The 22,342-nt window shown below is 39.4% G+C and overlaps 1 protein-coding gene across 1 annotated transcript; it reads left to right on the top strand.

The window, feature by feature from the left end:
* Positions 1-14,257: 14,257 nt before the first annotated feature.
* LOC125287933 (tryptophan 2,3-dioxygenase A-like) lies at positions 14,258-17,984 on the top strand. Its single transcript, XM_048234019.1, has 12 exons — positions 14,258-14,292; positions 14,397-14,484; positions 14,675-14,765; positions 14,954-15,024; positions 15,309-15,436; positions 15,623-15,809; positions 16,122-16,229; positions 16,597-16,708; positions 16,881-16,938; positions 17,098-17,177; positions 17,401-17,491; positions 17,882-17,984. The coding sequence occupies exons 1-12, from the start codon at positions 14,258-14,260 to the stop codon at positions 17,982-17,984; spliced, it is 1,152 nt and encodes a 383-aa protein (XP_048089976.1).
* The last annotated feature ends 4,358 nt before the right edge of the window (positions 17,985-22,342 follow it).

Here is a 22,342-nt window from a genome sequence, read left to right as displayed (position 1 = left end):
AACCCCTGTACGTCACGCGCAGACATTCTAATTTGACAGTTTAGCCAGAGAGGTAATCAAGGATCTTTGGTTTAGCCGTTTAGACGGAGACGCAACCGGTCGCGTCTTCAAAACTCTACACTCTGGAAGGAGTCTTCAGATTTTGCATCTTCAAGCCCGATGGGGGGTCGCCGTGTAAACGAAAGGCACTTATGATAAAATATTTTGTCGTCTTCCTTCGCAATCGTTCTCGTATAAACGGCCCCTTAGTTAACTATAGAATCTTTGCTGGGACCAAACTCTGGGAGCTTAACGAGCGCAGCTGGCTTTAGGCCATTATGACATCACAGCCTCAATTCAAGTCTATGGGGGGGGATTACTGTAGCTTTTTAACATTTTTAATCCCCTATTTCTCAAAAAGTATAAACTTTAAAAAAAAAATAATAATGAAATAATAACTCTTGTCCAACTGCAGACCTACACAACGGTTATTTCAACATATCCGTACGTTAAGTGGTTAGAGTCGCATTCATCCTTGAAAAGGTAAAAAGAAAAGGTTATAAGAAGAAGAAGCCAGGAGATTTCAAGATAGTGGATTCCATCCACTATAATAATACTTTCTTGCGGAGTGTGAGAACGTATTGCAGTAGGGTTACTTGAACTGGCAGCCAGTCATCCTAGTAAAAGTCTCATACAGTACGTTTTCAAGCAAGGCCAACCATTTAAAAACAGGCCAGGGAGGGAGCGTAAGACACTTTGCTAGTGCTTACATTGACATGTGAGACCATAATGCTCGTCATGCTCAAAGTCTGTCTGTTGTGAAATGATACATTTACATATTGTTACAGTATCATGGGGTGACAGCTGCCAGTGCATTGTAAATTAGAATATATATATGAAGAATCAATATAAATATATGTATATATTGAGAATGTTTATCGGACATGCTTGGTTTTTACTGCAGGTACAATACATTGCAATGTAGATTTATTAATGCACCCGTGATGATCTACATTAGACAAGTGCTATTTTTGAGATATGTGCATAAAGAGGCATTCCTTAGTAAAAGTTGAGAACAGGACTTTTTATGATAATTAGCAAAAAACAAAATGGTTGCCAAAATGGCAATTTGTGACACTTTCTTTGTGTGACACTTTGGCATTAGTAAATAAATTAATATTGTTTGCATGTGTGTGTAACCCTGGTTAGTCAGCCTGTTAAACAGTAGTGAATAGACATGACATCAGAGCAGGTAGAAGGACTGCAAAAAACACTTCTAAAATGTATCTGCAACTAGATAAACCACAAACGTCCATATTAGAATTAGTTTTAATATTTTAAACATTTTTTAGAAATGTATTTCTTAATATTTTCTTTTGAAAATAAGTCTATTGCGTGAGCTGATAGTCTTATGCGAGACGTTAGAACCGGAGCCCACTTCTTCCTTGAACGATACAGAAGACAGTCGAGGTGGTGAAAGCCACTACATTTACCTCGACCACCATTATTTAACTTTGAATAACTTTGAAGCGAACAGCCCAGGATCATCTATGAACTTAACATCTTACGAAAATAACTACTTTAAACAACATGAGAAACTTTATTTGCATCTATTTGGTACTTTGACCTCTGTCTGAGCAAACCGGCGACCTGTCTTCGCCCATATACGACGCTTGATCCCGCATTGGTTTTTTATCTTTTATATGGATTTGATTGAGTTTGATGGCGAGCCTCCCATGAACCTGTGAAGAATTGCATGCGAAGAAAGAAGACTCTTTGAACATTGATCTGTAGAATAAGTAACCCTTGACCTTTGAACTTTGAACTGTAGAATAAGAAATCTTTGAACTGTAGAATAAGATCTTTGAACTTTGAACTGTAGAATAAGAAATATTTGAACTGTAGAATAAGAAATCTTTGAACTGCAGAATTAGAACCTTTGAGCTGTAGATTTACTGTAGATTAATCTGTACATTTGGAATTTAGATATCTTTTTACCATTTTGTTTATTATTTTGTTACCCGGGTAATACTTGTTTTTATTTTTGCTTTAATTATTTATTTTCGTAGTTTAATTACATACATCTTTTATATTAAAAGGAAGTGGTTTACTGCCCTTCCAAGGATAAACTACTGTGTTGAGTGTTCTATCTGGTAATATTGTTTGGTACACCTGGCTCTGTAGGCGTTCCTAGAAATTCTGATCCTGCTGGTCCCAGTGAGTATTTATAATTTATTCTTTAACCTTACATAAGACTTACCCTTCCTCTAATTGTCAGCCTTTTGTGCAAAGGAGGGCTACATGTGCATCTCAGAAATCTCCCTTGGGCAATAGATCAAAAGAACAGGCTGTGAAAAATCTATTATAATGCCTATGCTAATTATCTACAGCTATTTGATAATTTCTCTACGCCCAGGTAACAGTGCTTCGCTCCAATATAGTCCAAGTCAATATTTGCCTTGGAAATCGCCTCATTCTGCATTGCCATTTTGTGCTTGTTGTGAATACACATAACAGGCCACAAGAAGTAATTAGGGTTTTTTTTTTTGCTCACTTTTACTCGTCATGCTATCCGGATGACATTGGATTTCATTCACTGTGCTAAGCTAACCTAGCAGTGGGGCTGCCAGTCTAAGACAATGCATGCCCTGAAACAAAAATGCTTTTGCCCACTTATCTAACTCTAGGGTAGAACGGTGAATAACCCAATTTCATCCAAAAAAAAAATGTTCCTTTCAAACATTTTTTGGGTATTTCTAAAAATAGCACCTTTATTATTATGTTAGAACATGGATATTGTACTGGGGATACATTAAGCAAATGTATCTACATTTTTTGTCTTTCTGCACCTGCTATTTCCCACACAAAGTTACAAAATTGTTACATTTCAAGCACTTGCACCTGTTCTGCTTAAGTTCTAAAAAATAACCATCAATAATGATCAAAAATCTTGTTTCTATTCCCCCACCCACACCTTGTTTATAATTGAATTTCCTTATTTTCTCAAAAAAAATTCATATGATCATAAATGTGATACAGGGTATGGCAAATATAAACCATAAATTATGTCTTTATCGTTAGTAATTGAGCTAAAGTAAACATCTGATAAGTATTTTTACATAAATTGATATGGCTGTATTGATTTAAAAGCCTAATAATGTGGTGGGTCCACCAGACCAGGAAACATTGGCTGAGTAACACAAATATGAACACCTTACAAGGGTTAATCTCATCACTCATCAAGACAAAAAAAATACCCATGTTATATATTATTATATTATTAAGGTATATATTATTATACAGTACCTAGTTCCTCACTGAAAGACCCACTTCCGGCTTCTTTGGGCTCCATATCTGGATTTCTGAAGTTTCATTTCCTCTTATGATGCTGTTCTCTGGTAGTTGAGAGTTTTATGGGTGTAGTAGGGAAGCAGGGAGTGAAAAGTAGGGAGTGAAACTGGGTAGGGAGAGGATGTAGGAGTTACATCCTAATTTCCTGCATTTGCAGCGTTGAGTCTTGCACGCACATGCTAGCATCTCAAGGCAACTGTCTGGAATGGGACTCAGTGGTGTCAGTATGGGCCGCAGTGCTGATTCCCCAAGTCTCCATCCCATCTCAGAGGGTGCAGGAAGCTCAAGTGTGGGGGATTGGGCATTTGTCCATATCACTGTTTAATAGTATACTGTTTGTGTGACTTACAGTAAGTGTGACTTGAGTCCGAGTCTCAGACTCGAGTCCCCATCTCTGTGCAGAACCAATCTTGTGTATGCTTCCTCGATTGTGGATTTCAGGGGTGGCTAATCAGTTGTACTTTTTGATAACTTGACCTCAAGTTCCTCTCTAAATTCCCCTGTAACTACAATTTCTTTATCCTTTATATAAGCTTTATATAAGCTATCAAAAAGTACAACTGACTTGGCACCCCTAAAATCCACACGAGGAAGCATACACAAGATTGGTACTGGATGCCATTCACAGTCGTTTATACTGTTGTTGTGTCTTCTGGGGATACTGATGTTTCCTGCTTTTGGTATCCCACTTTCAACTATGCAATGTAAGCATAATGTTGGGCACATCTAAGAAACAGCGGTATATACCTATTGATGCAGTTTTCAACAAATTTTCATTTGATGAGATTACACTATCAAACAGTGATATGGAGAAATGCCAATCTTTTTCTTCTTCATTGTTTCACAGCCTGTACCTTTGATCTATTACCCAAGGGAGATTTCTGAGATGTACACATGTGAACAATATGAATATATTTACATGGCATGATCGCCATTTTGGCAGCCCTTTTGTTTATGCTAATTGTATGGGCAAAAACTCTGCTTGGGAACAGGGCTAGTTGAATTCAGCACAACTTAATGAAGATTCTTGTTGCATGTGCTACAAAAAAATCATTCTGTGCGATGAATAGTGCAATACAGTTTTGGCAATGGCACTAAATCCAGTTCATGCTTTATGTGCAACATGAAACTAGTCTCGCTTAGGCCTACAAGAACACTATAGGTTCTGAGAAAGGGGAAAAAACTTCACACTTTCATTAGGGCTGCTTTAGCCACAGACCTTCAGCTACTGTATGTGTATGGAACAGTCTGTGACGCATTTCATGAAGGCCCTTTTGGACATGTCAGCCACATTTGCACCACTGGTTAGATGTAAATCTGCATTTCGTTTTAGGCTACTGGTATTTCATTTGTGCAATGACAATAAAGTTGATACTTTGATCTAATCAAAAGACTAGATATGATATGATATATCATATCTAGTCATATCATATCATATATATGAACTAAACATGAATCAAATCTTGCATTTGTAGAAGAAGAAAAATTCACAAAAATCCATGGCATGACCTCTCTTCTTGAACTGACAGGGATTGTTTTGTTTAAAAATAAATAAATAATAATAATAAAACATCATGCTGATACCTTCTGCTTTTCCCAAATACAATGTAGCCTACAGGTGTACATGACCTTTTATCAATCCAGTTGCAATTGATGAACTGCCATACTTGTGATTGTTTTTAGAGATTTTAAAGGTTTTACAACGATGCTACAGATTTTGTGGCTGGTGCTACATCTATTCACCTTTGCAGCACCAGTACTATGTACAAAAAAAGTTAACATGGTATCACACATATGCATATCTCATGTAGTCTATTCTGTCTGATACGCCATGCTGATGTTATAACCCTAAAATAACTAGCCCTTCTCACCTCACATATGAAACATAAAAAGGTTAATGCAAAAAATTTGAAAAGCCCTGTCCGGCGTCCGGCGCAGCCTCAAGCCGGACGCTCATTTGTCCTCCTTTTCGGAGTTGCGCTGGGCATCTATAATCTAGTCCAGTCATTTTAGGAGAAAGGGTTGAACAAATTGCAACACAAGCAAACTTAACTGATTTTGTATCCTCAATATGTCCTGAGTAAGGGAAAAAAGCCCGAAGAATCCCAATAGGGGAAAGTTTAGAAAATGACCTAAATATACCCTATTCATGCACCTATACAGTATTTTTCTCACGCAAATAGGGGGAAAAAATTTACCTTCACATATCACCATGAAAATTACTGAGTTGATTACTTACATCAAGAAAAACAAAAAATGTATTATAAGTTTTTTGAAATTGTTTGTTAACATGGGCAAACAGGGCATAATGTAATTATGTATAGCTAATGTATAGTCACCCAAAACTAATTGCAACATTTGACAAACAAATTGTCCAAGGCATGGAGGAAGATAATACATGTCTTAACTGGTATTATATATCATCTAGAGCAGTGTTTCTTAACTGGTCTGGCCTTGGGACCCTCAATTTCCCATGGTCATATAGTTGTGACCCATTTGTTAGCGTTCACGCAAACTGATACAGTGAGCTACTGTATGTGATAAGATGAGTAAAGTGCCTGCACTTGTTTGGAACATGTGGATGTTTACAAAGTCCATTAGTCATCTATGAATCCATACTTCAAATATTGAGGGTCGTTTTGCCATATTTAGCCTACCGCTAAAATGATGTCTAACATGACCTATCAAATAGGACCTGTTAAGTCCATGGAAACAACTGGCATAGACTTATAAAAATATAAGTTCCGACATTATTGGCCTATCTGATAGGATTTTAAATGGATGATTCTTTTCTTTATTTAACCACAAGCTCCGCGACCCACCCAGAATAGTTCCGCGCCCAGGTTTTGGGTCCCGACCCACCAGTTAAGAAACACTGATCTAGAGGGTATATGCTTATAGAAAATATATAGTTTATGGTGTTTAATTTGTTTTCCCTGGACAGGATAGGCATCTAACAGTTAAGTTAGATGGGGTCAGATATTCTTTAGAATGTGTATTCTACAACATTCTAATTACAGTTTTGTCAGTATTTGCTGAAGAATAATGCATAAAATAACCCTCATTTTAACATATTTATAACTGGATTTTCTGGTACTTTACTATGGTGTAAAGATCACCAATTGAAATATAAAAATGTGAAAATAAATTCTGTTGCAATTAGTTTTGGGTCAGACCTTTGCCTGGACTATTAGCTCCGTTGTGGTATTTATACAAATTAACTATACGTAATTACATTATGCCCTGTTTGCCCATGTTAACAAACAATTTCAAAAAAACTTATAATACATTTTTTGTTTGTCTTGATGTAAGTAATCAACTCAGTAATTTTCATGGTGATATGTGAAGGTTAATTTTTTCCCCCTATTCACGTGAGAAAAATACTGTGTAGCGCATGAATAGGGTATATTTGGGTCTTTTTCGAAACTTTCCCCTATCGGGATTCTTCGGGGCTTTTTTTCCCTTACTCAGGACATATTGAGGATTCAAAATCAGTTAAGTTTGCTTGTGTTGCAATTTGTTCAACCTTGACCCCTATTTTGGCTTAAAATGACTGGACTAATCTTTGCTCGGATGCAGCATGGTTTCACTAACTATGGACGCGAAGACTGCTGGTCAAATTATGCGCAGTGCTTAAGCTTTATATAAGCTATCAAAAAGTACAACTGACTTGGCACCCCTAAACTCGTCTGATAATTTGCTGCGCAATTTGGAACCACGGACTGACTTGCATTTTAGCAATCAGAAGGAAATATGTTAAGTTGATCTGTTTGCATCTTTCCAGCGTGTGTTGCTGGCCTAGCCTAGGGAAGAAAATATCTGTCTAAGTTATAATATCTGTCAGCAGCTTGCTTGCCAGCCTTTCCCAGTAGGCCTACTTCGCAAAAGTTGTGAAATATAACCGCAATTTTTTTTGATTGTCGGCGACTGGCTACATAAAGTGAGATGAAACCAGCAGTTTTCAGCAGGATCCGAGGAGGACCTCTCTCTTAATTAATTTAAAACAAAACAATGGGTTTACAATGTTTCAGTCAAGGTTTGGTTTGTTTAGATACAAGGATTAACTTTAATTTGCTGTGCTATATGGATGCACATAGTAACTTACATGTAGGCCTATTGAAATATTTAAATAGCTTCTAATAGCTTTAGTCTAACTTGAAAAAAAAATATTGAAGGGAATCCAGTCCAGTGCACATGTTTTTGGCAAGTAATATAGGCTACTACAGATACAGGTGAAGAACAGTCAGTCTCAGCCAGTAAGCACAACCAGATATGTACAGCCAACTTCAAAAGCAAGCAGCCCAGACCCTACAATTTGGGCATTTATAGCTGTGAAGGTAATTAACACAATTATTTTTCTTTAGCCAAAATATATTTTGTAACTTCTGTAGACATCCAAAAATGGGTGGGGAATAAAATTAGTAGAAAAAAAAACTGTTGCATATGTAACCTCACTCCCCGACGCCTCAAGAGTGCTGCTGGCATGCGAGCCAGTAGCCTGGGCTATTGGCTCAATTGTTGGCGCGCTCGCCTCCCGATCTGAGGTGCTGCTGTTCGCGGGTTCGAGTCCGGGCGTGTGCAGGGCTGTATCGCGCAGGTTCAACACAACGGGTTACATTGGTGCCGTGACCTGGATCAGGAGTGAGGTTTAGGGGGGTGAGTGTAACGACTGCCAGCTAGCTAGCTTGTGGAACATTAGTAAACCTCACTCCCAGACGTCAAAAGTGGACTCGAACACGCGAAACAGCAGCACCTCGGATCGGGAGGTTACTGGCTCGCATGCCAGCAGCACTCTTGAGGCGTCGGGTAGTGAGGTTTACCAACCTAAGCTAGCTAGCATCCGTTACACTCGCCCTCCTAAACCTCACTCCCGATCTGGGTCACGGCACCAGTTGTAACGGGAGTATTTTGCTCTCCCTAAATATACTCTGCGTTGTGTTTTTAAAAGAAAAGTTGAAATAATGCGACGTGACGTCCGAACTGGGTCTTACTGAATTAATTTCTTTCTTTCTCGTAGCTACAGGTCATCACATACAGATGCTCCTGTTGCATGATCTCTGACAAGCCCGGTGGTACACTCTAAAAAATAATACACTTACTCAACTTAAAAAAATTGAGGTAACAATTTGCATGGATCTTTTAAATAATTTCAACTCAAGCCGTTTTTGAGTAAATATTGTGAGACTTATATAGTTAGAACAACTGAATTATATTATATGATCAAATTAATATAATTAAGTTGGTTTCAACAATTAAACTTTTAGAGGACAAATCAGGTTGATTGTGCTAAACTAATTGAGTTCTTCTCACTATAAAAGTCTCACAATATTTACTCAAAAAAAACAACTTGAGTTGAAATGACTTAAAAAAATTAAGGTAACAATTTGCATGGATCTTTTTTAAGTTATAGTAACTTACTTCACTTCTGTCTAAATAAAAGCACACAGCAATTTAAATTTTCTGAAAGCATTGTTTTTTTTTTAAAGCAATGGCAACTGGTCCAGTTATTGCAATGAATGAATGTAGAGCTCCGTCTGAATTCGTCATTTATCTGTATAAAAGAAAGGCACAATGTTAGAAAATTTACCTCAAGACAAACAACAAAATGAACAAAATCTACATGGTTTGCAGGGATTGACACATAATATTTCTCAAACTTCAAAATAAATAAATGTTGGCCTACCTATTGGGCCTATGTTCAGGTTAAGCTAAGAATGTCAAATGGCCCACAAACCTTCATAAATAGTGACAATGTTAGGCTTAACTAGGGCGACCAAATATGATCCTCAAACGTGCAGTGTTAGAACTAGCAATGCTAAAATGTTAAGTCGCGGAATACAGCTGCCACGGTGAAATTTGAAGACACCAGACAGCTAAATTTACCTTTACTAACTCCAAATGATCAAAGGGCAGGCTGCAGGTAACTTTGAAGACGCCAGCTACCAAAGTCATCTTTTCAAATGGTTTAATTACCGTGCAAGCAGCAGCTAGCTTGGAAGACACGATAGCTACTGTCTGTAGATAGCTAAAATCCATCTTTTCAAATATTCAAATTAGCAAAAGGGCAAGCTGTGGCGTTAATTTCATTTGAGTGTCGCGTGACAAAGATTTTGATGCACTGTGTGCGTTGTTTGATAGCTGTTGCTTTTTAAAACAAACACAAAAATAGTAGGCTAGACTACTTTGCACGCATTACCTGTGATGTTCGATGCAGGCTACAGGATCTGTGCCATAATTTCTGTTACTTCTCAGGCGTGGTCTGGAAGGTCCTGAGCGTTCAATCGTGTTATTAGCTTTATAAGTTTGGTCCACGAGATTTACAAGTTTCAGGAACTTAATACTTTCTATTGTTAGGTGAAAGCAAGACTGTGTGTTGAAAATCCATATATGAATAAGTTGAGACAGCTTTCTTTCTTTTTCAGTATTACAAACTCCTTAAAATAAATTGTCAACTCACCTATACATGTACAAGTAGCAAACTTAATTTTTTTTATGTCGAAAATGTTCTTCATTTTAAGTTTTATCTACTAACCTCTGAATCATTTTTTAGAGTGTAGTGGGACACTTAATTAAAAGTTCATTAGTTCAGTTCGCACCCCCTTACCCTTACATTCCTGTGGGAAAATAAAGAAAATACAAGAACTCCAAAAAGAAAAGCACAACTCATGTGGGGAAATTCAGGGAAACAACATTAACCCTGCTACACATAAAAAATGTAAGTTGTCATTATGTATCTTTTTGCCGTGGTATAGTCTTAATTTTTCCATTAAGATGTCTTGAAAAGGTCTTAAAAGTCTTTAAATTTGCACTTGGAAAATGTGCAGATACCCTGGATGTAGGTGTCTCAGATGAGTCAGTGTGCGTTGGATTAATCCTGACGTCAGAAGCTAGAGTTTGCTATCTCGGTGAAGAAATGAATGACCTATGAACAATTTAATTTGATTTCTTAAAATAGTTTTAGCATCTGTGCAGTTTATGTGTTTAAGACCAACTCAAAGAAGAGCAAGCCAAACACTGGACCTGCTAGTTATTTCAGCCTAAACAACACTATCTCAGCCTAAACAACACTAACTAAAAAGGTTCAGTATCAAACCAGACAGCACAGCAGCATATTGTATTCATAGTGAGAGAACTGATCTATACAGATAGAATGGTTATATTTTTACTCAGTTTCATTATGTTCATATAATTGCTAAGGACACAAATATATTGCTACGAGAGAAGCTACACAGGATGCAGGTGGAGACATCCATAACATCATGGAACGTTGATTACCTGACGGAAAGACCACAGTTTGGGCAGATGTATGTCCGAACAGGGGGTTAGCAGCACAGGAGCACCGCAGTGGACTATACTCTCTCCTTTCCTCTTCACATTATACACCTCAGACTTTCACCACAACTCTGCAACTTGTCATCTGCAGAAATATGTCGAAACAACCTCTTAAATGTGGCCAAGACAAAGGAGATGGTAGTGGACTTTAGGAGTGCTATACAAAGTTGAACACTGCTTCCATCATGGGGAAAGAGGTGGAGATAGTGGAAAACTATATCTGGACAACAAACTGGACTGGAAGTGCAACACTGAGGCTGTGTACAGGAAGGGAAAGAACAGACTATACTTCTTGAGAAAGCTTACTGTAGGTCTTTCAATGTGTGCAGCCGGATGTTTAACTTTACCAGTCTGCTGCTCTAGTGCCATTTTCTTTGCAGCCATCAGTTGGGGCACCAGTATCAGTGCAAATGACAACAAAAAACCTTAAAGTGTAAGTTCAGAACTTATACAAAGTTGATTAAAAGAGCTGGCTCTGTACTTGAAAGTACACTTCAGCCACGAGAGTTAGATAGATAGATAGATAGATAGATACTTTATTGATCCCCAGGGAAATTCAAGGTCTCAGTAGCATACAGACAACACACACATTCACTAACAGCAGAAAAAGTAATTAAAGTATATAATATAAAAACACAACTAAGCAATAAGGATAGTAGAAGATAAAGAATATACTAAAATACAAATTATACTAACTAACTAAAACAGTATCCACATAGTGGTGATTAATCAATCAAGAGGCACTTGTAATGACTGAGGCAGGGACTGAGCCTGTGATTCTCTGTGCATAGTAAGGTACGGTAAGGTGCTCTGTGTGAGTGAGTGTCATGGTGATAGTGCAATGGTGATAGTGGTCATGGTGATAGTGATAGAGAGAAGGAAGTTGTAAAAACTCCATAACATTATGGACAACACCTCACGTCAACTGAATGAGGTGCTAAAAATGGCCTGTCAAATTAGGTGCATCATGGAATGAAAAACATGATTACCGGTATACTGTTGAGCAACAGAAATCCTATATCGGGCAGGAATGGGACAACATTTAATTCTCAAAACTCTAGCAACTGGTCTTCTCAGTTCCTAAACATTTACAGAATTTTGTTAAATGAAGAGGTGAAGCAGCACAGTGGTAAAAATGATCATACTTGAAATAGTCAACATTTTCATTTTCAACATTTGATATGTTGTCTATGTCCTTTTTGCTGCTAAATATTGGTTTACAAGACTTGTATATTATCACATTCTGTTTTTATTTGTATTATACACAATGTCCCAACTTTTTCTGATTTGGGGTTGTACAAAGAATGAGTCGAATTGTCTACTTATCTAGAAGTTTGCTGACTAACAGTCATTAGAATATGTTGCAATTGCTAGATTCAGCAGAGGTGAGACACCACCCTTTCTGTTGTTTAGCACTAAAAGAGCATCTCCTTTCTCAATCTGTGAATAATGTCATAACTTATTTTGTGCTCAGCTCATGAATACTTGTATGTATGGGAAAGTATAGACCCTTTCAACAATAAAAACAAAAACAATGCTTGAACGTTCTATTTGGGCCCCAATCTACTTCCTCTGCATTAAGATAACATATGGAATGTTAAAAAGGAAGTCTTGTGGGGCCAACTATGATGCTGATAATGGAACTCTCTTGAAAGGGCATATGAAGACCCATTTTAGCCTATATTAATGTTTGTGACATTCCTAGTGAGTAACCATAAATTGGTGTGCCTTCCTTGGCATAATGGTTTGACCCTTGGTGTGCTTTAGCCCTACCCTGAAATCCAAAGTTCTCACGAGAGCACAATGGAATTGTCTCTGCGAGACACTCTGGCAATGAGCAATGATGCACGTTACTTTTACCCCTTGCATCCCGTGGAACCAATCAAATCGGCGTATCTGATATAGGCGGGCCAGAGGCAAGCTAAACTGATAACGACAGCGCTGCAACATTGGAGGTCAGTAAACATTGATCGTAGTGTTATCCAATTGTGTCGAAGTCCAGAATCATTCAGAGTAAACATTGGTCTAGTGTTATCCAATGGCGTGGAGTGAGATTTTGAAATGCATGCTTGGTGCCGCCCCTCGGGTTGGGCCATTACATTGTTCGTGGCCAGACCCTTAATCCTTCTAGATTACCAGGGTCTGGATTTTCCAGGCTTCTTTAGCCCCAGAAATGTTTGAGAACCTCTGGTGTAGATGACCATAATATACTGTACAGTACTTTGTCCAGAAGAGTAGCAGCATCCTCCACACCACGGCCGGCCAGACAGACAAATTGCATTTCATCAGATGTTTTTTATGCGATTTTGCATTCGTTATTTTAGGCATCGGTTGCCATTTCCAGGCCTAGGGGACAAAACTGACGTTGGAGCATCTGGAAAAGCTGGGTAAAGAAAGGCAGTAGGGTGGTGGTAGACATTCTTTTGGGACTCACTCTTCCCCAGGAGCTTAGTGGGGGTTGACTCGCTGGAGGAGTCACATTCATCAGTGTGTTCATAAAAGCTAGAATAGGAACACATTCAGTTCATTTGAAAGGTGAACAGGGTTATCACACTGAGGGGCTACTTTGTGTTTTCTTCCCGTCATTGTGTCCCCTTCCAAAAGCATCCAAAACTCCCTATTTACTGCTCCAGAGCTCTGTTTCCCAAATCAACTGAACTACTCCAGAGCTCTCAGTTTCCCAAATCAACTGAACTGCTCCAGAGCTCTCAGTTTCTGAAGGTGTCCCTCCACAGTAGCTGTGTTTCAGCCCTGCCTTAGTTTGAAAATGAGTAAGACAAAAGATACATTCTTCTCCAAAACTAATGCACAAAATGCACAATTTTTATTAAAATTAATTTCAGTATCATCACAAGATGCCAAAAAAGGTCTCGCTCCTTCCTCTCTGTATGACTGCTCGATGAAAGGTAGGGTAGATTATTTCTGAAGCATTTTTTGCTATTACCTGAAATCTTACATTCCGGTAGCAATGTGTTAATTTAAGCACTATGACATATGACATCCAAATAAATAACATCACCCGTGGAAGCCACAGGGCTGTAAAAAGCCCATTAATTCATTTTTAGTGCCATAATTGATTACTAATCTGTCAATTTAGTTTGCCTACATGCACACGCTCATCTCATGTGTGCATTGCGTGTCAGTGACTGAAGCCTCTTGAATGCTCTTTTATATCATGTGTATTAACCAGTGCAGTGTGTGTGTGGGAATTAGAACTGCTTTGGTTATCATATCTGCTAGGTACGTCATGCAGATATAATAACCCTAGCGGATTTGATACAGACACAGTGCAGTGAGCAATTTAGCAGTTGAGCAATGAGAAAGGGAATGGTGAAGTAAGACACTCAGAGAATTGGCGGAGCAAGTTGAAAAAAGCTGATTGTACTGATCAGGTCATTATTTCTGAGAAGTGTCCCCTCTCATTGGCTAATGGACAGAGGAGGGAAGCTATTGTATAAATATACACTTGACCAGGGTATAAATGAAGAGTTAATTTGTGTGAGAAGAATACAGAGTAAGGGAGAGACAGAGCAAGAGCAAGAGAAACAGAGAGAAACAGAAAACCGTAGTCTGTGTAACCCTGTCCAGCAGAACAATGAGTGGATGCCCGTGCTTCCAGAACAGAGACGTGTAAGTACTGTGAGGGGTCTGACCCCTGCTCAGGTCTTCTCCTACCTGTCTGTCATGTGACACTGATATGTGTGTGTGCGTGTGTGTACTGGCTGTCCCTTCAGAGAGAAGAACGAGGAGGAGAGGGATGACTCTCAGGAGGGAACCAACAAAGCCAGTAAAGGAGGGATCATCTATGGAGAATACCTGCAGGTATCACGCACACTCACACAAACACACACACACAAAGACTAATAAACCACAAGACATGCTCACAGTACTGTCAAGACTGTCCACTAGTGTTACAGTGTATTCCCAGTGTATTCTGCTTTCAAAGACCTTTAACCCAGTAACCAAACTAGCTTAATACAAAACTAATGTGTAATGCTGATTTTTTTCCCAGCTGGATAAGATTGTGGCTGCTCAATCTCTCCAGAGTGAACTGAAAGGCAATAAGATTCATGATGAGCACCTATTCATAGTTACCCACCAAGGTAAATATATCTGAACCAACACAGTTCTCATTTTTCTCCATCAGTTTTGAAGCACATTCTCCGTATTTGTATTGATAACCACTGCCATCTTTGCATTACGTCCAATCAACAACAGAAAATCCTGTTATGCCAGTATAGGGTTAAGGGTCATCATGTGTAACTGCTTACTCTTCTTTTCTTGGGTGAAGCGTATGAGTTGTGGTTTAAGCAGATCTTGTGGGAGCTGGACTCAGTGAGGGATATCTTCATAAGCGGAGATGTAAGTCTTTTTAAAAAGTATTTTTCTGCATTGTGGGTGTGTGTGCATTGCAGTGGCTAAGTTGGACAAATATTTCTAGACAATGCCTTAATTACCACCAGTCATTTATCATTGAGAAATAGTTTTTCAATTTTTTTTCCCCCAAAATGTTATGTGTTTGAAAATGAAGGCCCTTATGAGATTTAAAAATAATAATAATAAATGATATAATGGATAACAGTGGATACTTAAGTTATTGGAGTACCATGTTTTAGTGGGTGTCAAAATGTTTCACTTGACTTCAGGTGCAAAATGGACGTAACATGTTGAAGGTGACCACACGCACCCAGAGGATCATCACAATCTTTAAACTCCTGGTCGACCAGTTTGCTATTCTGGAGACTATGTCTGCTATGGACTTCTTTGACTTCAGGTCAGCAGATGATAATTTTTGATTATTTATTTGTTTGTTTGCCAAGTTATGTAACCTAGTTTATGAGCACATTCCACTTTCATTCTGTAACTTGTGTCTTTATGCCAATATGAATTTAGGTGTATGCATCTGTAACATATACTTAAATTGGTGTGTGTGTGTGTACATGTGTGTGCCCTAAACCAGGGAGTACCTGTCTCCAGCCTCTGGATTCCAGAGCCTGCAGTTCCGTCTCCTGGAGAACAAGTTTGGCGTTCCCAATGACCGGCGGGTTCCCTACAACCGGCAGCACTACCGGGACAACTTCTATGGCCAGGACAGCGAGCTGCTGCTCCGCTCTGAGCAGGAGCCCACGCTGCTCCGGGTGGTGGAGGTGATGACCTGTGGAGCGCCACCATACACATCACATCACACAGGAACATTTGTGTGTTCTTGGGTGTCGTTTATATACATACATGGTATTGTAAACATAGAACAAACACATGACCTATAGCTACTATAGGCCACTATAGGACCTCTTCCATGCCAACACCCCATACAGTATGCTACAATTTGCACGGATGTCCCAGTAGTAATGATATGGATATAGTGATACACATGGAATCATGATGTATGTTCTCCAGTACCAGGTATTGCCTGAGGCTATGGTGTATGAAACGTATATCCTGCTTTCTGTGTACTGCAGCAATGGCTGGAACGTACCCCAGGCCTTGAGGAGAAAGGATTCAACTTCTGGGGAAAACTGGAGGCCAACATCACTGAGGGACTGAAGAGGGAGAGAGAGAAACTAGAGGTTTGTTTATCATCTCCTGAAACTTATAGATCAACTCTGCACAGACATCTGTGGTAATCATGGATTCAAGATAAGATAAGATAAGACTTTATTGATCCCACAGCTGGGAAATTTACTTGTCACAACAGCCCAGTAGTATTTAAATAATTTTAAGTCATGATTATTCTGTCAACAATAATCTGCAGTGCTGCAACATTTGACTTAGGCATTCATTCATTCATTCATTCATCCATTCTTTAATTGAGTTACATTCATTGAGACTGTGTAATCAGACGTTGGGGCCATGGAAACAGTGGCATATGTAATCTTGCTCTAAAAGTGGGTAGGTTAACATGCAGTCAGCTGAAGTATTATTCTGATTGGACAGATGAGACCAGAGTCAGAGGACAAAGAGGAACAGATGAATGATTTCATAAAGCAGAGAGACCTGTTTACATCCCTGTTTGATGAGCAAAGACATGACGACCTGATGAGTAAAGGTGAGGCTGATCATTGCATACATACATGACAACAACCAGACACAAAGTTTTGCTACTCCAATGTCTAAACATCACATCCTTACAAAAATCCCAACAAGCTGATGATCCAAATGAAATCAAGATCATGTCAAGATCCCATGCATTTGCTTTATACTGTCTTTGCTGTCCTTAGGTGAGCGGCGGCTCTCATATAAAGCTTTGCAGGGCGCTCTCATGATCTACTTCTACAGGTGAGTTGTTCTCTCACTCGTTGTCCACCTGTCCATTCACCTCTCACAGTTTTGATCATCTGTCCTCTCACTCCTCATCTTCTCACGCTTAATGTGTTGACTCGGTTCACCTGTTCAATGTCCACCTGCTGGACACTCACCTGTGGTCTGTTCTGACAGAGAGGAACCTCGCTTCCAGGTGTCGTTCCAGCTGCTGACCTCACTGATGGACATCGACTCCCTCATGTCCAAATGGAGATGTAGGTGTCTCAGATGAGTCAGCACTAAACAACATTTAATTCAAAATGTTCAGTATCAAACCAGACAGCACAGCAGCAAGTTGTATTCATAGTGAGAGAACCGATCTATACAGTCTATCAGATCTATCAGTTTCTCATTATGTTTATATAATTGTTATGGACATAATATTATGCATTATTGTTAGTAACTATGAAAGTGACTATGAATGCCTCCATCTTCCAGACCACCACGTGTGCATGGTGCACAGGATGATTGGCAGTAAGATGGGAACAGGTGGATCCTCAGGGTACCATTACTTGCGTTCCACCGTGAGGTAAGCCCAGCCTGGTCAAAATGGCAGTCCTGCATACACCACACTACACCACATCAATCACAGCCATGTGTCAGGCACAATTCCCCCAGAAAAAAAAAAAAACAATAGATCTGTCATCCTATTTGACTAATGATATTGCAACACATATGCACATTTTGTAAAATATCATGAGTAGCAGAAATGTTTTATGTGTATATTAATATTTTCCCACATATATTTATGCTCTGTGTGTTTGTGACTGAAACAGGGAGAAATTTGCTCTCTGATTTTAACAACAACAACAACAAAAATCACTCATACGATTAGACCCAAACCCTTGCAGACAGGTCATTTGGATTTCTGTCTTTCTGTCTTGCTTAAAGAGCTTTGTTGTTGTGTTGTGCTTGCCAGTGACCGTTATAAGGTGTTTGTGGACTTGTGTAACCTGGCCACCTTCCTGGTGCCGCGCGACTGGGTGCCCAAGCTCAACCCCACAGAGGACTCCTCCCCATAACTATTTACATAACGTGCGCTTTTGGTTGATATAGCCTAACATGCAGTGTAGCCTATCATTATTGAGCCTATGTAAAAAAATTACATAAACAGCAACAGAAAGCCCTTAACGTGAGATATGTCTCCATGTTGGGAAGTGTAGTGATAATGCATAAGGTAGCCAATGTTAACTTCACATGAGCCAGCTGCTTGTTCTAGGCTAAAAGTATTTCTGTCCCTCCCAATCTGTGTTAGAATGGTGTGTTAAGTAGACATAATTTCAAAAAACCTCCTGGGGAACCCACCGATACGACAAACACATGCACTTTTGAAAAGCTTGAAACGTCCATATGTGCAACCCATCTTTTAACTTAGCCTATGTTGTAAAAGTTCAACGCTGTTGTTTTCGTGCAGTAGGCTAACCTTTTTGATAAGCGATGTCATGGGTAGGCTGATGTGATTAACAATCAGAAAACATAACATAGGATATTATTTGTGCGAATATGGGTTAGCACAAACTTAGCTTTTGGTGAACGTTGATGCAGATCACTAATTAATTTCTTTGCGCAACAGCCCATGTTCTCCGTTCACTCCAGTGAGACAAGTGAAATAGGCCTACATGTTTTTAAAGCCGTTTCATTGCCAGTCTATTTGCTACGATACCTGTTATGCCTTCTGTTTTCATGGACAGTTACAGGAATCCACGTCATTCGTTTATCGTTGCTTCAATCCAACCCACGTTATCTCCAGAGTTTGTAAATTTGTCAGTCAGTTTCAGCCTCTCCTGTAGCTCCTCTACTTTGGGATTTATTAAGTTTTGTTACATTTTGTTACACTTTAGAAGAGAAGACAAAGGGGGCCTCTGCATCGATGTCATTGTAGAGCAGTGCAATGTGCTCAATTATGTAGGCTAGCTCCAGAATAGGCTAATGACTGACGCCCTAATCTGGGGACGGCCGTTTATTATTATTGATTATCATTATTATTATTAGGAGGCCCCTCATTGGTCGAGGCCCCTGGGCTTCAGCCCAGGTAAGCCCCTGCATTAAGGCGCCAGTGATTATGACACGTATAATTTAAATGTTATTTAATGTGAACTGTTTTGCACTTTTACACTGCACTTTTGTAAGAGACAATAATGAAGAGTTAAGAGTAAAGTCACAAAAATAACCATAATGACATGTATAATTTAAATTTAATTTCATGTTAACTATGATTTTCACTTTTACACTGTCCTTTTGTAGAAATTATTATGAGAAATTATGTCACTGAAAAATAAAAAGCAATGAAACTCTATTTTGTCTTTTGCCTTGATTTTGTCTGAAATGTAAGACATGATGTATTGCATGGTGATAGGATGTTCAACATAGCAAATCTTCCCTAGATAAGCTTACTTCCAAATTAGACAGAAATTACCCCTTTACCAACACCAATAGATTTGCTGACCTTCCCTCCATCCAGGACCTGTATGGGCCCAGGGTCAGGAAAAGGGCAGCACAAATCTCTGCAGACCCCTCACAAACTGATTAAATAGTGTGAACTGTATATTGCCCATTGAGTCTGGAATGTGACCTTTTCTGATGCGCACACACAGACTTAAGTGCTTATGCCTATAAACAATAACAGGTGCAAATGGCTGAAATGGCCCATTTTGAGTCTGGAATGTGACATTTTCATACACATTCATTGAAATGGCTTTATATGGTTCTACAATGGGATTACTGTGCGACACAAGCCTTTCCATTTCCCCCTCATTAGTTAGGGGTATCGTGTAATTTTAGGAACGGTTCATATAGATTTTTGCAACTGGTGATTTTTTACTTGCTAGGACCCCATTGAATACAAAACAGCATGTTTCCCTTTTTTTTTTCTTCATTTTCACTGCCAAAATTCAAGATGGTGGACAATATATGCGAAAAAATAATATAAAGGCTTAAAGTGGTCAACTTTCAATATTGGTGTACATCTCCTCAGAGCCTTCACACCTGCAGTTGCTTGAATGGTAAGTTGTTACTCTTGCAAAAACACCTTCTACTGCATGGCTGGCAAGACAACAACACTTCACAAGTTCCACAACAGCCTCTGCTGGTGGAAGTTTTGACAGAACAGGAGCCCATTGCCCATCAACAATTTGTCTCCATCCCAGTGATAGTGAGTCAAGAATCTTTGGAGCAGGCAGAATTTCAATTTCATTTCACTTATAGAGTGTCAAAACATTACACATGTCTCATGGCTCTTTACAGAGTGTTAAACATTCAGACAGAGCCCATGAGTAACAGGGGCGAGGAAAAACTCCCAAGAATTGGAGAAACGTATAGGATGAAACCTCAAGCAGATCCACGACTCAAGGGGCTGACCCATCTGCCTGGGGTCAGTTACAGGACAGTAAGGTCTATATACAGAGAATAGAACATTGTAATGGAGAGTTGCTAGACTACCCTGGTTGCAAATTACATTTGCTGCCGCTAGGGTGCGTCAGGATTTCTAGGCTGAGATGTATCTTTTGTCGAAGTTCTCCAGTGGCCATGATAATGAGACTGTCTTTGTTGATGTCTGGTACACTGCGAAGGGCAAGCACCAAGACATCTGTGTGACATGTGTAGATATGTGGGGTTTTCCCAAAATGACTTACTGCTACTGCCACCTTTGTGTGTGTGAACTGTGACTGGCAGTTTACATAGTTCAACAACTTTATGAGCAAGGTAGAGGATGAGGTTGGCTTTGGTTTCCTTCGATCCCAGGAAAGCTTTAAAATCTTTGATTGGTGTGGAGTCTTGTATTTTTATCCCTTATCATGTGCTTCTCCCATTGTATGGACCTGTCTCGTCCTGTCTTTAATGGAGTTTGTGATGGTATAGTTGTTAAATAATAAGTATGTCATTGTAGCCTCGTGCCTTACTTTCAACATTTTCAAAGAAGCATTCTGCCAGATCTTGGCAACAGTTTATGTCACTTTTCCTGACAACCATCTCCTGCACAACAGCCATGCCATCTATTAAGATGCTATCCAATGTGTGTGTTAATTGCACTGAGCTACTCTCTGTAGATTGTTCAGAGGATGCGGTTTCTGAAACCAGTCACAATTAATGGATGAAGGCAGACTTAGCTGTAGTGGGCAGCAGCATTAGGTTGCATATAATCAACAAATTCATATGTTCCCACAATTTCCAGCAAGTCCTGTTAACAGAATTATTGAAGACCAAAGAGCTCATTGTGGACTTCAGGAAGTCTAAAGCTAGCACACACCTCCATTCTCATCATGGGATTAAAGTGGAGTGTATCACCAGCTTCAGATTTCTAGGTGTCCACATCTCTCAGGACCTCTCTTGGACCCTCAACACCTCTACCAGCGTCTCTTCTGAGGAGGCTAAAGAAGGTCCACCGGCCTCCTCAGATCCTGGTGAACTTCTACCCCTGCACCATCAAGCGTATCCTTACCAACTATGTCCCAGTTTGGTATGGCAACTGCTCTGCCTACATCCGAAAAGCACTAGAGAGGATGGTGAAAACTGCCCAACGCATCACCATTTCCTCACTCTCCTCCATTGAGGCCATCCAGGACAAGCGATGCTTGCATAAGGCGCAGAGGAAGCTTCTTTCCTGCAGCTGAACTCTAGCTCTCCATCCCAGTGACAACCAACCACTGCCCCCCACCCCCACCCCGGTCCAATGCCTCCTTGCCTGTGCCTGTTGAGGTGTCCACGACCATGGCAACCTTGACAACCAGGCAATTACGTCACGATTTTGCATCAGAGCAACTCGGCTGGGCGATTTACAAGTCTAATGGAAAGTACTCTGTTGAACGCTCAGAAGTAGCCCCCACCCTTACACTGAACAGTCAATCAACACTGTTCTGCTCATCTACCTCATGTATACTTCAATCTTACAATTAAAATATTGTTATTAATACATTATCATTGCACTGAACTGCCTTTCACTATATAAATCCTAAATCTTAGACTATACTGATATTGCACAATTTCTTCCATCTCTTCAATTGCACATACACTTATTCTTACTACTCTTATAATGTTTCTGTTTTTATGTTTATATATTTCTATTACAGTATTTTTTATATTTCTTACTGACCTTTTTGTTTTATTCTTTATATGTTAAGTGAGTGTTGTACATTGACAGCAAAGATTAACCGTCAAATTCCTTGTTTGCTTGCGCAAACCTGATAACCTGACTCGCCAGATGAATTTTGTTCCGCCTAGCTCCACTCATTCATCTGGGACCAATCTATTGGAGTGTTGCTTCAGAAGGCTGGGCCTAATCAAAAAATGCTTGCATATGATTGAATAAGCCACTTGTCCGTCATCTATTGACGTGCTACTTCAACCACTCACATCGAAGCCAACCTGTGATGCTGATAACAGT

The sequence above is a fragment of the Alosa alosa genome, chromosome 22 (assembly GCF_017589495.1).
Source record: "Alosa alosa isolate M-15738 ecotype Scorff River chromosome 22, AALO_Geno_1.1, whole genome shotgun sequence".
Classification (NCBI taxonomy): Eukaryota; Metazoa; Chordata; class Actinopteri; order Clupeiformes; family Clupeidae; genus Alosa; species Alosa alosa.
The sequence above is the reverse complement of the archived record's forward strand: the minus strand, read 5'-3'. Positions and strand labels throughout refer to the sequence as shown.

Coding starts and splice junctions, on each gene's coding strand:
- LOC125287933 (XM_048234019.1), top strand. CDS start 14,258: ATGAGTGGATGCCCGTGCTTCCAGAACAGAGACGT. Junction 14,293..14,396: donor TGCTTCCAGAACAGAGACGT/GTAAGTACTGTG, acceptor CTGTCCCTTCAG/AGAGAAGAACGAGGAGGAGA. Junction 16,939..17,097: donor CTCATGATCTACTTCTACAG/GTGAGTTGTTCT, acceptor CTGTTCTGACAG/AGAGGAACCTCGCTTCCAGG.